The sequence below is a fragment of the Nymphalis io genome, chromosome 24 (genome assembly GCF_905147045.1).
Source record: "Nymphalis io chromosome 24, ilAglIoxx1.1, whole genome shotgun sequence".
NCBI classification, from domain to species: Eukaryota; Metazoa; Arthropoda; class Insecta; order Lepidoptera; family Nymphalidae; genus Nymphalis; species Nymphalis io.
In genome coordinates this window covers 1,733,065-1,749,115 of record NC_065911.1, presented here as the reverse complement: position 1 = coordinate 1,749,115, position 16,051 = coordinate 1,733,065, and the positions used below count along the sequence as shown (strand labels likewise).

The following is a 16,051-nucleotide window of genomic DNA, read 5'->3' as shown; positions in this document are numbered from 1 at the left end:
GATGGAACCTTCTACCTATAACTCTTTGTAAAAACCTAAAACTTGTCATATGATTTATACTTTTGTGATGTTTTAACCAAAACAAACCGTTAATTTTCAAATCAGCAAATTAAATATCTAGATTTTATAACTGCAATTTGTATTGTAGTGTAAAAGTTTTAAAATGCAATATATGTTAGAACATTTTACCTGCATGCCTAACAACGCAAAGATCATGATGAAGAGGAAAAGTAGCAACAGTAGGGACGCGATGGACTGGATTGAGTTGAGCAGAGACGCAACCAGGTTAGACAGTGAACGCCAGTACCTAAAAGACATCGAAGCCATTACTAATAATGCAACGCTTAGGTTAGTTAAGTCGATATATTGATATTAGTACTGTTCAACAACAAATACCTATGTTTATTCGCTTTAGTAAATATTTGTTATTCTAAAGATAAAAACTGTGATTGGTAAAAATGTAAGCTTAAGAATATGTATATCTATCATTTTGCAAGCACATACTTGGTAACTTTGAAGACGCGCAGCAAGCGCACGCAGCGCAACACCGACACGCCGAGCGGTGGCATCAGCTCGCTCTTCGTCAGCACCATCTCGCTGATGGATCCCACCACCACGAAGCAATCAAACCGATTGAATAGTGACACGAAGTAGCCCTGAACGAAAAAGTTCCGAGGTACAAGGTATAAATTAACTTATTACATACTTAGTAAGGTAGTAAGGATCTCACCTGTAAGCCTAAACTGTACATTTTGACCAACATCTCCAATGTAAAAAGTGCTACGAACATCGCGTTTCCATATTCTTGAAAGTGATCGAGCCATGTTGGCTGTCTGTAAACAAATAATATAAGACAGTCCAAAATCACGCGATTTTGAAAACAAACATGGATGGATTTTGTAATAAACTCAAACGAATTGTTTCTCTTAATTTTGATTTAAACCTGACAATTTCACGATATGGAGAGATGCTCACTGGTAGTGCTCGCTGGCCAGCACGACGGTGTTTAGAAACACGAGTACAATGATGAGCCAGTAGAAGGTCTGCGACTTAACTGCGCGCCGACACGCTCGCTTCATGCGACGGTTCGCCTTATCAAAGTCTTTCTTCCACAATTTACCTATAGAAATTTTCTGTTGCTCGACCGGTTCTATACCTAAGTGGTCCGTTGAATCGTTTTCTGCTTGGTTCTGACCTAAAAATATTGTGTAGCATTAATGAACATAATAAAAACAGCCGTTACGGAAACATTAAATTTTCAATTTTATAACTTTGCTATATTATTTTTTTAAATTCATCGCATGGATTATCGCCAAATAGCAATACTCAGTATTGATGAGTTCCAGTTGGAAGGTTAGGTGAGCAAGTGAAACTTCAGACACGAGGGACATAACATCTTAATTCCCAAGGTTGGTGGCGCATTGGCGATGTAAGTAAAGAATGGTTAATAGGACATAAAATCTTAGTTCCCAAGGTTGGTCGCGCATTGGCAATTTAAGGAATGGTTAATGTTTTAGGCGCCAATGTCCTTTAACGGCGTTGACCAGTTACCATCACGTGCATCTGTTTACCTATACTATACATACATCAGTCTGCCTACTATACGTATAAAAAATGTTAACAAAAAATACTTAAAAGTGTCATATAAGCTTTCATCCCCTAATTATCCTCTCCCCTACGTTGCATTAATCAAATTGTATTGTTCTCGATTCACCTGTTTAGTCAATGTTCTGTATGTCAGATATATGTATAAATATTTATAGCGATTATAAATCAATATTATTATATGTTTACCTATTAAGTTGCCAATGACATAATCTCTCTTCTGGTCTACAGTATCGTGTTGATCTGCGAGTGGCTCAAGGTATTCAGCCTGCGTGATCCAGTCTAGATAACCTTTAAGATCTTCTTCTAACTGCTGTTTCTCTCTTAACTTCTGAAAATCTCCTCGGTTTTTCGCTTTCTCTCTTTCTTTGGAGAACTCTCTGAAATTAAATTTAGATATTTGTTTATATTTTATAATATAACATCAAAAGATAATTGTTTGTGGAAGCTGACTCCAATAACGAAAAGTAATTAAAATGTCAGAATGCCCAATCAATATCCTGTCTATAGTACTAGGTGTCGCTTTCATAAATATATTACAAATATGAGATCTAAATATAATATATATAAGCGAAATACAACTGACTGAAACATTTTCGCGACGTAGACCCTCACTAAGAACGGATTTTATATCCGTAAATAAATTTTGCATCATGTACCCGTGCTAAGCCGAGGCGGGTTGTTAGTATAAAAACAGTGTAGTTGGCATACGTTAATTGGAAATTCAACACGTTTCTATTCGATGAAAATAATATTTTACATGTTTATATAAAGACATTTTTTAAAATACAAAATAAAAATAAAAAGAACAAAATACACATTACAAATTTAAAGCAAAAACACGCCGTCTAAAAGATTGTCCTGTGGCATTGTACCCAAAACCCTGGCACTATTGCCTCTCTGCACTGCTAGACTCAGCTTTTGGGCTATATAAGCACCAGCTCTTGGATCAGCAGAAGCGTGAACCAGTTTCTATTATTTACGTTAATTTAATTATTACTTTTTAATTTATTTCTAAAACAATTAAAGCATTACACGTTCGTGTGATACTAACTAAAAATAATCTTATTAGTGAAATACTCACCCAGACAACACACCGAGAATTAGGTTCATAACGAAAAATGCTCCCAATATGACCATCGATACAAAGTATATCCATTCCCAGCTGTTCCCCATCGCGTCTTGTATCTGAAAAAGAGTTTTTATATCACCAAGAACTTGGAATACCAGTTTTATAATTAATAGTGTGAAATAAGAACAATATAATGATTTCATGGGTCTTAAAAAATATTATTTATTTTTTTATTTACCAGAGGTTTTTCGCTCTACTCAATAAATTTCTATAAATGAATATGTCATTTCTCTAATTATACTGGTGTAAAATGTACTGCTCAACCAAGTGCTAAGCAGCACTTGATGGTGTTTGAGACAAGCAAAAGAGGCTTAGATAATATTGTTCTAATTTTTTTAGCTTGAGTCAGTTAAAAATATAGTATTTGTCAATTTGGTATACTGACAGATTCTTTTAAAATGTTAAAAAAAAAACAAATAAAATAATAGCAGCAGCAGACTTACATTGTACATGACATCTGTCCAGCCCTCTAAAGTTATGCATTGGAAGACTGTGAGCATAGACAGGCCGAAGTTGTCGAAATTCGTGATACCAAAGTTGGGACCGATCCAACCTTCTTTGCACTCCATATCATCGCCAATCATGGAACAGTTGAAACCGTTGTCCACGTCACATGGATGCGGATTATCCATAATCTCATCTGGATTGACAAACATATATAGCTTTAACTTACAGTACGAAAACAACCGATAAAAAATACACTTCTATATAGAAGCTAAGACAAGAGAATATCCATTTGCTGGTTGAGGTTTTTCTACAACGCTGCTTAACTACGTGTTGTTAAAAACACAGGTTTATTTTCAATATTTAATGAATTTATTGAGCACGAGATTAATTATAAATTGACCGCGTGAAAAATTAATGGTATTTGCATAGACTTGATCCGGAATCTTCGTTATTCTCTCATCTTTTACCTTTAAATTATGCATATATGGTCGGCGAAATAGCCCAGTGGTAAGAACGCGTGAATCTTAACCGATGATTGTGGGTTCAAACCCGGGCAAGCACCACTAATTTTTCATATGCTTAATTTTGATTATAATTCATCTCGTGCTTGACGGCGAAGGAAAACATCGCCAGGAAACTCTGCTACATGTGTATTTCACCAACCGCATTGGAGCAGCATGGTGGAATAAGTTCTAAACCTACTCTTCAACAAGGGAGAGGAGGCCTTAGCCCAGCAGTGGGACATTCACAGGTTGTTAACTGTAACTATATGCATATATAATCATTACTAATCTAAACTGTAAATGTAATATTTTCATATAAAAAACGTAACTGTCTGCAGCGAAGCCAATTATATAAAAGTAAGAACGTAGCGTAAACTTATTATTGCGGGTACATCCGAAATATCATATATCTGTAAGCCTAAATGGGAAACCCCATTAAAGTAAGTAAGACCAGTAATCAAATATTTATATATTGTCTATTGGCATTACACGGGTAGAGAATTGGGCCAATAAAATTACGTGCTTATTCGAACTAAGGAAGAAGAAATTCCCGAAAGGACTTCATGTCTTGTGTGATTGTATGTCTATATATTATACTCAGAGGAAAAACCATTTAGTAGTCAGCAGTGAAAATATAGTGTTTTTTCTGCTTGTGTTAGAAGAAATTTTAAATAATGTATTTATAAAAAAACACTATGTTTTTTGGAAAAGATCCACTAAAAACAGTAAGTCTTTTTCAGGTAAAAGACTTGACAGGACCTCAAAATAGACAGTTACTAAAAGGCTGCTAAAACAGGCTCAAAAAGCCATTAATCTAACTTACAATATATACAATTAAAAACATTAAAACGTAACCTGTTAGTCTGTTGTAACACGTTTTATGCATCTTGCCTGAGAACAACTCGAGACCGATGATGGCATATATAATTATGACGAAGATAACCAGCAACGCGATGTGGAGTAACGGTACCATCGCCTTCAAGATGGAATTCAACACGATTTGTAAGCCTGAAAGGAAGTTGCTTATTTATAATACAGTACAGTCCCTCTAAGCCGGTTCTTTTTAATTTATTTTGGAGTGTGTGGGTTTTGATAAGTGATCTTCTTTGCCTATATCACAGGCATTGCCAAAAGTAAGCTACTTCATACACTGTTAATATACCGCCAACTATAGCATCTATGGTATTATGTTCCTCGTTCTTCTACTCTGGATAACTTATTATTTAAATGGATAGGAAATATCCTAGACAGACTCGTCGAAACAATATAAGCAGTTAATCTGGACTAAATAAAAAAAAAAAACACTTTTTTTTGTTTGATTTCGTTAACTCTAACTTAGTTCGACATTTAGAATACGTAGTAAGAAGCCAGCGAATCCCTGGTTATAGATGATCATTATTTAGGGTAGTGTAATACAAAATAAAAATAGTAAGCTCTATTGGATGTCAAACGCTAATAAAAAGTAAAATGAGATGACACTATTAATATAGAAGAAAAAGCATTGTAATTAAAATGAAGCTGAAAGATATTTATAGCAGCCATTATTTTTTAATGACGTAAAGTTCATATAATTATGCAGGACCCTTTCCGCCTAGTCCAGAGTAGCATAACCCTTATCACACTTTATACTCAAAATTGAAATAGACACATCTGCATAATCCATTACAATTCAATCATGTCACCTGCTCGGAGACACGGAAGGGATCAATATGCACGAAGCTGATCCGGTTATTAACCCGATAAATTATTTAACGATCGTTATAAATCAATTTGTAAAACTGTAACTGTTAAATCATTTTGTATCCAATATCGTGTAATTATTTTTTATAAGGATGTTATTTTTGTTGGAGCATCAATTTTTATGTTCTGTGAAGTTTGTTAAGTGGGTGACGGTTTCAGAATTTATCAACGTATTCAGGTACACCTTTATTTATTGTTCCTATGTGGAAAATGTAAAATGTTTGTTTGTATGGAGAGTTTTATTGAGGTAATAGGTGAGTAAGCTCTTCAAATAAACGGATATAACGGATTCGAATAATAGGAAGGCAGTCAGGCAGTGTCAGTGTATTGTGACTAGTAGTTTTTTATGTGCATTGTCAATGTTTCTAGACGTGACCTGAGACTAGACTAGACTGTGACCACTTACCATCATTTTCTCATATGCAAGAAGAGGAATTATTCTATATTAAGATAGTCTATTCAAACATAGTTGGGCCTTTTTATGTAATGAATGCGACATTCAATGGTTGCCTTAAAAACATCTCCAAAACATACATTACTAAGCACGTTTCTGTGTCAACAGCTATAAGTACTCACTAGGGACTCCCGACACCAGTCTCAGCGGTCTTAAAACACGAAACGCTCGCAGCGCTTTCACGTCGAACGCATCTTTGAAGATACTAGATAGTACTGTGCTCACCATACTGAAAGAAAAAAAAATGTGTAAATAGTCCAAACTCGTATTTTAGTTCAAAATTGTTATTGTCTATATTCAATTTGCTTACTGATTTTAATGTTAAAGTTTTCAATATCCAATGCGACAATATTTCGACTGACGTCATTAAAAGTACATAGTAAAACAAGTAACTGCATATATTAGAGTGCAAAATTTTGAAAAAAAAACACTAGAGCGCAAAATTTTGAATTCATTCGGTTATGTTGATTTGATTTAAAATGCAGATACAATATATTTATTGAAACACAAAAACAGAGTAAACAAAAGCTTATTATAATGTTTTTTTTTCTTGTTCGTCGTGACACTTTTCTCAGAGTGGTCGTGGTCGCCATGAAGTATTATGAATTGGAGGGTTAGGGGGAGAACGACAATACCATCTAGTCGACCCCAAACGCCAACCTCGCCTGCCCGTGGTGCCCCCTGCCAGATAACTGACGAGGCCCTGGCGACCGAGCTGTGGCGGTATAACCACTAAGACCTGGCTGGGTAACCTGACAGAAGAGGCTTCAGCAGCCTGGGGATACAAATATTCTCCAAAAGGATTGGAGCAGAAGGCAAGGGGAAACCACTGCAACTATCCTTCCCAAGAAAGTCGACATGAAAGTACGAACAGAGAGAAATTTCTTAGGTGGCGATTCGATAATAATTGACAAGTGAACGCGAATTTTAAGGAGGCGTCATGTTATATGCTAAACATAAGACATAGGGAGAAAGGGAGCTATATATTTCAATGCCTTCAGTGGAGCAAAAGAGAGCGATGTATACACAAAGACACGAAGCGATAGAATATGATACTCAGATGCTACAAAAGATAACAAGTGAGGGTCACGCATTCGTTTTTGTTAGTAATATTTATCATTTTGTTTTGTGATTATATAAATAATCATTTTCCATGTTGTATTTAGTAGTTGTAACACAACAGCTTTTACTACACCAGGAATATTTGAGTTAAGCTCTTATTCTTTTAGTTCGTCGCTGATGCCTTTCTACATCATACACCAAATAAACAACGAACAATTTTTACCTTTAAAATTAAACACGACTGCCCTGAATGAATAAATGATTATAGGTCAATCTTAATATTCAGTCATTTAAAAGTTATGGTAAAAAAACAAAACATACAAATCATGACAATATTATTTATTTATTGGGATCTCCAACAGTTGTACGTAACATACATCTAAAACGTGCTTTATATTTACTTATAACTGATTATGTACCAACCAATTACAGGAGAACACGCCATTCCCAACCACAATTACGAAAAGACGTAACAAATTTATATACAAATTTTAATAAAAATCAGATATGAGAAATATTCAAATAAAAAAAAAAAAAAAACAAAAATTTGTAACTAATTATTTTTTAAAACTAATCAACTTTATAAACTAAAAGATACATCACACTTTTTCATAAACGATGAGAGCCCGTCACAACCAATGTCCAGTGTTACTGTGTTTTTTACACAATTGTTATATACTCGCCATATTACAATCAGTTTTTGGGAAGTCGTGTGATAACTACTAGATAAAATAAACGCATCCTCGGTTCGAAGTCTATTGAGTTTCTGGAAACTCGATAGTTACTTTTTCTTACAAATTGACATTTCTTACAATGCCAATGTCTAAGGGCGTTTGGTGATCACTTACCATCAGGTGGCCCATATGCTCGTCCACTCGTCATATTCTATAATAAAAAAAAAAAACAAATAATAATCTATTATGGATTAAGTGTTTATTTTGTATGAAAACCAACAAATAGTAATGACCAACTAAATGCGATTATAACTCTGTCTGTGTGTTACGGTTTTACACCTGACCCCCCAATAGCACGGGATAAACCGCAGGCATATGCTGGTGTATAATTTAAAAAAGAAAAAAAAAAATGTACATTTTTTTAATATAAGCAACTTACTAAGTAAAAATTGTATGCCATTGTATACAATAATAAGAATTAAATATACATATGTTTCGAAACTTCACGCAAAACCAAACCGGATTAAACCAGTATTTCATATGTATATAGATTATTTAACAAGCTTCAAACACTTAAGCTTTTGCAATACATGTACGTATATATTATGTTCGGTTATTGATTGCGAATACAGCTTTTTTTACTATTATGACAGAATTAAGCTCACGCATTGAAATAATTCGGAAAAAAATTATTATAATTGAAAATCAATGTCTTTATGTTTGTTACCTATCCTATCCTAAGCTATTCATCCGATTGTGATGAAACTTTAGAATGGTGTGTACAAAAAAAAGACAAGACCCGAAAACGGTACGCTATAACATAAAAATATAAAATGGATAATATACATCGCGAAGTTTAAGGTGTACAAGCAAATTTTCTTCATTATTGTTATAAAAATTACTCTCGCGAAATAAACGTGATAGTCAAATTTAAATTTTTCCACTTCAAGCGTAATTGGGCCACTACTTCGTAAAACTGTCACAAAATTTTTCATCTATGTCAAATGATCTCTTAAAAAAAATAGGCTGCCAGATATGAATAGACTTCGAAGCTTGCATAAGAATCTATCTTAAATATATATAGCTTTTGTTTGTTATTTATAAATTCAAAGGAAATTGAAGAATTTCGCAATATATTGCTCATCATTCTGATTCATTATGATTCTTAAGAAACAAAACCTGTTTTATACATTTATAATTTTGTAGTTCGAGTCTTCCTTTTGGATGATTCAATAAAGTAGGCATTACAGTTGCAAAAAATTGTGACAAACATTGTATAAAAACGAGAAGCATAGAATTTATAATACCTACAAAGTTTTCGGCTCCGCAATGTCGATACGTCTTTACTTGAACAAAGTATTCGTTTTCATAATAACGTCCCACCGATACTTTTAACTTCCTCAATAAATAAATTTAACTGTCATGTCAAAACATATTTAATAAATAAAATGCTATACAAGATAAATAAAAGAATAAAATAGCTTAGAGCAAGTATTAGATTTTCATACACGATATAAAAACTTCATTTTATGTGACTGATGTTATTTCATTTCTGAAAAAAAGAACAAACAGAGATTCTTGCCGGCTCTCGGTAAAATCAAAATTTTGAACTGATTGATTATATAGGCGAGCCGAATTTATAAAGTATCTATCAGACATTTTTAAAATAGTACATAACAATTTAGTTTTTCATAAATAAACACGTAATAAATGATACTTAAAGTTAAAATCGTTTAAACAAACATTATATTGAACAATCATGAAACTTTATTTAAGTTTCAAAGCGGTTTACGTACGTTTTCAAATAATATTTACCCAATAACAACGATTGTGAAGTCGAGCAAATTCCAGCCATTCCGAAGATATGAGCCAGGGTGCATGACGAAGCCGTACGCAATGATCTTCATTACACATTCCCCCGTGAATATGACGAGAAATATGTATTCGATTTTTTCCTGTAACAATAAAAAAAAAAAATTCACACACACACACAAATAAAATCAAATAAAAAACACGTTTCACTACACAAATAAACTAAATGGATTTATAATTAAATATTTTAACAATAGATATTATATAGTTATTTCTGATATAATACTGTTTTGTAATAACAAAACAAATGTTAATTACTATATTAATGAATCCAAATACAATAGATGACAATTGCTTTATCAATATTGGAAGCTAATGAGATTCTTAATTACATAATTCAAACTAGCGCAAATAATAATGCTATTGTGGTAAAATCTAAAATATATAATCTAAAATCATTTGAAAATTATAAAGACAATTCAAGATATATACGGAAATTTATTATATAAATTTATATATATTATATATATTGTTGTGTTCCGGTTTGAAGGGTGAGTGAGCCAGTGTAATTACAGGCACAAGGGACATAAAATCTTAGTTCCCAAGGTTGGTGGCGCATTGTCTATAAGCGATGGTTGACATTTCTTAGAATGCCAATGTCTAAGGGCGTTTGGTGACCACTTACCATCAGGTGGCCCATATGCTCGTCCACCTTCCTATTCTATAAAAAAAAAAAAAAAAATTTAATATTTATTAATAACTTACCAGGACCCAGTTCGTGTAGTTTGAATCGCTTGCAGGATACGGAGTATAGACGGCCAACGCTATACAGTTCGCGAAAATCGTTGTAAGTATCATCCATTCGAACGGTCTGATATATGAGTCAAAGAAATTTTTATTTATTGGAGTTAATCTTGTCAGAAAATAAAACTTTGTTTCAAAACTTGTAGCTTTTTTTTTATAAAATAGTTAGGCTGTCTGGCAAATAGTCATCACCACGTAAAAAAAATATTAAATATTCAAATTCATTCCGTATCTTAATTTGTAATACGTATCTTAGATTGTAACATTTTTTATAATACGGATTGCGAATCTCAGAACCTATTTCAAGATATGCATGTAAATGATAAGATCGTATAGATTTTTTTCATTGACAGATATGTGTTGAAACGAATGTAATTCTATCATTAATAGTGTGACAGTTTACGGGTCGCCTAGCGATGTAAAAGTCGCTGGTTTGTGCGCTATTGTCTCCACTCTTAACGAAATCATCCTTAAGCCTTTACTACAAAAGACTTTTATTCATAAGGGGGAATTATAGCGAGTATTTAATGTAATTTTCATTCTTAATGTTCAATAAAAACGTTAAATCACAAGCATTTCTCAGTAATCGCGTTAAGCGCTTAATTCCGTGACCAGTTCAATTAATGTAAGCTTGTTAAACATTATCAAGGTATTTAAACAATTTTGTTATAATAAAATAATTCTTCACAAATAATTTATTGTTATTACTTATGTTAGAAATACTTATTTATGTATTTCACTTTATATGTTTAATAATTACATATTTCTATATTGTATTTCATTTCATGAAAATATAAACGGTTTCAGAACGTTATTGTTATAATTTGGTAATAAAGTTAAAAACATAATTTTTCCGCGCTTATATAAAAAAAGAGAACTGAACGTCTGTCAACCAAATTAACAATATCTGATATTTTGTTTTAATTAAATTTGTAAGATCTCATAAGCATATTATATTAAAGATATTAAAATTAACAAACATTAAAATTTATTACTTCTACTTTTTAACATAAGTATTATATCTAACGTTGTTATGTATATCTATAGAGTTTAATAGCACTTGAAAGTAATGTGGCGTTTTTTATAGGAAACGTTTCCAACGAATTCAAAAATAAATTCCAAATACAACGAAAAACGATTCCAAATACAAAGCTATTTTTTTATCTACTGCATTGATGTCATTGTTCTTTCTGTCTTTATTGTGATCAATAAAGTGTGTTTTCCAAATATTTCGACAGCTCAATAGCGAATACCTACTTGCGGTATTTCCTGAAGGGCAATTTCCAAATGCTTGTGCCATTCATTCATACATACGTGGCGTTATTTGGCTCGCTGCCAGTATTTTTTATACGTTTTACGTTGTTTTGTTTATTTTTAAATTAAAGGGCGTTGTTCTTTAACATGTTAACTTGACTCGAGGGTTTTAGTATATTTATATAGTGCGGGAGTTTCGACACGCAATCGTTATAAAAACTGAAATAATTAAATGGTTTTGTTTTTTTAAAGCGGAACTTTATTTCAAACAGTTTATCGCAATATATGCTGCATACGATTAACTTCTACAAGACTAAGGACTTAAATTTTAAATAGGGAAATGGTTTCATTTACGAACTCCTTCTCGGAATTTAAAAGTAAAATTAGAGTAAAATGCTGATATGGCAATAGTTTAAGATTAAGGTAATTATATAAACAAAGGAAAAGTATATTTTAGAGTTTAACATAAAAAAATAAAAGCTATTATTTTTTATAAAATAGGCCCAATATGGCAGTTTTCCCCGTCCAAATGGACCACCTTGTGGTAAGTGGTCGCCATCGCACATAGATATTGGTGGCGTAAGAAATATTAACCGTTATTTACATCGCCAATATGCCACTGATTCTAGTTACACTGGCTCACTCACCCTTCAAACGGAACGCAACAATACTAAGTATTGATATTTCGCGGTAGAATATCTGATGAGTGGGTGGTACCTACCCACACGGGCTTGCACAAAGCTCTAGTTCTATTAATTTTAAATTGTAAAAAGCCATCTTTTAAAAAAAATCCTAACAAATGCTTAAAGAAAAACGAGAACAAGAAAAGATACTTAAAAGTTCCCATAAACCTGACAGAGTATTCGTTCGAAAACTGACACCCCTTTGATTTATCTGGCACAGATAATTAATCAAAGATCAACTGAAATACATCAGTAACAAAGTAATGTTTTATGTGTTACGTAAAATTACATTTTAGTGGAATGTTCAGCCAGTTGTGCGATGATTTATGATCAATCTAAACGATTACGAAACTCGCAATTATTTATTACGAAACTCGCAATTATTTATTTATATGGCAAAAGTTTAGTAGAAAAGAATAAATAAGAATTGATAGCAGGAAGTAATAACACACTTTAGTTTGTATGGGACGGGCAATAGATCAGAATGAAATATCAATGGAAAAGTTGTGAGCAATAATGAATCTTCATAATAATAACCGAATAACGGATTCCATAGAGGTTATACGAGTTATTTTTATCACGAAATGCGGCAAATTTAGGGAGTTCAATTTACAATTAGGTTACGATACTAAAATAGATTCAAGCCGGTGATGAATAGCGTTTGTGTACATGACGTTTGAAATTACATAATAATGTATATGTAAAATGTAGTTTTAAAAATAAATAAGCAATTTGAACATCTAAAGACGTGTAAACCTTCGCGATGATTGGTTGGCACGTGAGGAACAAAGCACTGGCAACTGATTGGCATAGTCTGGCATAAAACTATCAACGAGGGAAATATACACCTGACTACATGTTATATATGTATTATGAAATAAACTAAGTCATCACAATCGATTTTCAGATAATGTGCTTCGTTTTAAATTGATATTTCACTTCATATCAGTCAATGGAACATTTGTATCATATCCAAAATTTAGGCATTTAAAGTTATTCCACCATCACTAAGTAGTAACAGCCTATTGTCCCACTACTGGGCTAAGGCCTCCTCTCCCTTTGAGGAGAAGGTTTGGAGTTTATTCCACCACGCTGCTCCAATGCGGATTGGTAGAATACACATGTGGCAGAATTTCAATGAAATTAGACACATGCACGTTTCCTCACGATGTTTTTCTTCACCGTTAAGCACAAGAGGAATTATAAACACAAATTAAGCACATGAAAATTGTCACTAAGTTTGTATGTTATTAAAAAGTGTTAACAGCTTATCTTAACACAGCATGAGGTTATGGTAGCAGAATCGGATAGTTCGAATTTCTTTACAGGGAAGTAAGCCTTTGGTCAGGACATTAAAATTGGATAGCAATCTTCAAATATAATGTAAATAAATAGACTTTGTGCCATAATACATACATAATATCAGCGGACTTGATATAAATATATATTAATTGGGCTATTAATGCTAAAATATATGGTCTTTTAATTGTTTATTTACTATACAATTCGTAGTAGTTGCTAAAATAACCAAAGTTTGTTAATTTTTGTAAACAAAAGTAAATAATTTGAAATATAAACCTAAAAATATTTTCACAATATATATTTTACGAAGTAGTGTTTTCGAAAATATGCATAATACATGAATAGGAATTCTCTCGAATCCTGATGACGACCTTCGATACTTTTTGCCAACCCGGAACTATGGCTGAAGTGAACGGTCTAATCACGCTCGGATGGATTTGGCTTTGCGCCATCGGGCCAGGTAATGCAATTTTTCAATAACATTGAAATAATATGAATGTAGGCCACAGCTGTTGTCAAATGGAGAACCTACTAAAGTCGAAAGTTCGACATTGTCTAACTTTCTATTATCGGAAACTTTCCTAAAGTCGTTTTCTATGAGATATTGTAAATTATTATATTGTAATCTATATATATAAGAGAATAAGTGACTGACTAACTTATATATCAATGCACAGCCGAAACTACTGAGGTTAGCGTCATGATAATTTGATTACGGGTTCTTTTTACACAGCAATAAGAAAGGGTTTTTGAAAATTGAACCCCTAAGTGATAAACGGGGTTCTTTCTCGTTATAAACTTGAAAGTTGAAACTTGAGACTTGAAAGAAAGAACGAGCTATGGAATTGTTATTCAGCAATTCGTAATTATAACGCGAGTGAAGCTGCGGGTAAAGCTCTAGTACAATATATTACTGTTAAGGTGACTTAATATTTTCTAACAGTTATATTTTAATTTGTAACTGCACCGAGTATGGCGAGTAAATACAGGCACGAGGGACATAACAAATTAGTTTACAAGGTTGGTCGCGCATTAGCAATATAAGGGTTGGTTAGTATTTCTTACAATGCTAATATATCTATGTGCAGTGGAACTTACTTGTTATTATACTTGCATGGTTTTTAAGCAATTAATTTTGTTGTCATGTTTTATAAAATACTTATAAAGGATACTTCCATTCTACGATATCTATGCACAATTTTCTTAGCGGATTCTTGAGGGTAAGGCAGAAGAGAGCTCTTTTCGGTCTCTCTTGCTGCACCTTCGGCCCTCGTCGAGCAGGCTTGCGAGGAGCTACGGGTACCGGTATAAGGGGGCCGGCATCTGGCGTCGGGTTTGCAACTGGAGTGGTTGGAGTCGCAGCCACATCTTCGCCACCACCATCTGTGGCATTCATCTTGATCTGAAAAAGATTGTACGTGTGAATTATTGTCGCAATTTTATTTAAATAACGAATGTATGTAACGAAGGCATTACGTAGCCATCATTTCGTATTTGAACTTAGTTTTTAGGTTAATTTATTTGATAATTCGATCGCCTAACATCGATTACCGTAATCCTGATAATGCAAGAATGCACGACAAAATGAAAAAGTATTTTATTCAAGTAGGCTTTTACAAGGGGAATATATTAAATTTAAATCTATTTCCGGTTCCGCTAAGTCCGAGAAGAACCGGCAAAACGGACAGCCAACGCCATTTAATTTATTTTATAAACAATGTTTATCTCCAAAGTTAGATTTTCTGTATAATTTTCTGCTTAGAATAAATGTTTGAAATTACGCAACTTAAACAGAGACGAATAAAAAGCGTCGAATTTTTTTTTTATAGAATAGGAAGGTGGACGATCATATGGGCCACCTGATGGTAAATGGTCACATATTGTAAGAAATGTTAACCATCGCTTACATCGCCAATGCGCCACCAACCTTGGGAACTAAGATGTTATGTCCCTTATGCCTGTACCTACACTGGCTCACTCACCCTTCAAACCGGAACACAACAATACCAAGTACTGCGGTTTTGCGGTAGAATATCTGATGAGTGGGTGGTTCTCGCTTTAAAAATCGACTTAATACGCAACTTGAATGCGTGTACTCTTTAAATATTTATAATCTATAACTAACTAGTTTTTGTCCGGATAGGTGTAAAACCAAACACCTGGTTCCAGGCGAAGGATATAGGCCTGGAACCTTGGGGCTCAAGCTTGTTTTATATAAAATATCATCCAAATCTATTCATTGGTTTAGTCGTGAACACGTAACACACAGACATACAGACACACAGCTACTTCCACATTTATAATATTGGTATAAATTATAATATCATTTTATTGACAATTATTTACATTGAAGACTTAAAATAAGAATATAAAATGATAAATCAAAATTAAAAATCTAAATCACGATCGCGAGAAAGAAGCTAGTTGTTGCCATTGAATCTTTGGTATGTTCCTCTCCGATTTCGGCCACGGCGGAAATCTCGGGGGAGATAAGTCAACTGGGCAGGATATATTATACACAGATGCACTCTTTATTCCCTCACTCTTATAATCCGATGGGACAGCACTAAGTTACGACC

The 16,051-nt window shown here is 33.3% G+C and overlaps 1 protein-coding gene across 17 annotated transcripts in view; it reads right to left on the bottom strand.

Moving 5' to 3' along the window:
* LOC126777964 (muscle calcium channel subunit alpha-1-like) overlaps positions 1-16,051 on the bottom strand; it is a 100,481-nt gene that overhangs the window by 21,835 nt on the left and 62,595 nt on the right. For all 17 annotated transcript variants that reach the window (XR_007670107.1, XM_050501297.1, XM_050501308.1 and 14 more), the window contains 12 exons: positions 14,645-14,874; positions 10,195-10,300; positions 9,433-9,572; positions 6,004-6,110; positions 4,543-4,695; positions 3,181-3,377; positions 2,690-2,793; positions 1,795-1,985; positions 976-1,195; positions 731-833; positions 505-656; positions 190-307 (listed from right to left, as the gene is read on the bottom strand). Coding sequence is in view for 16 of the 17 variants with exons in the window: in XM_050501297.1 (XP_050357254.1) it covers positions 190-307; positions 505-656; positions 731-833; positions 976-1,195; positions 1,795-1,985; positions 2,690-2,793; positions 3,181-3,377; positions 4,543-4,695; positions 6,004-6,110; positions 9,433-9,572; positions 10,195-10,300; positions 14,645-14,874 (1,821 nt within the window). In the remaining variant the exon portion in view is untranslated. The remainder of the gene's footprint in view (positions 1-189; positions 308-504; positions 657-730; positions 834-975; positions 1,196-1,794; positions 1,986-2,689; positions 2,794-3,180; positions 3,378-4,542; positions 4,696-6,003; positions 6,111-9,432; positions 9,573-10,194; positions 10,301-14,644; positions 14,875-16,051) is intronic.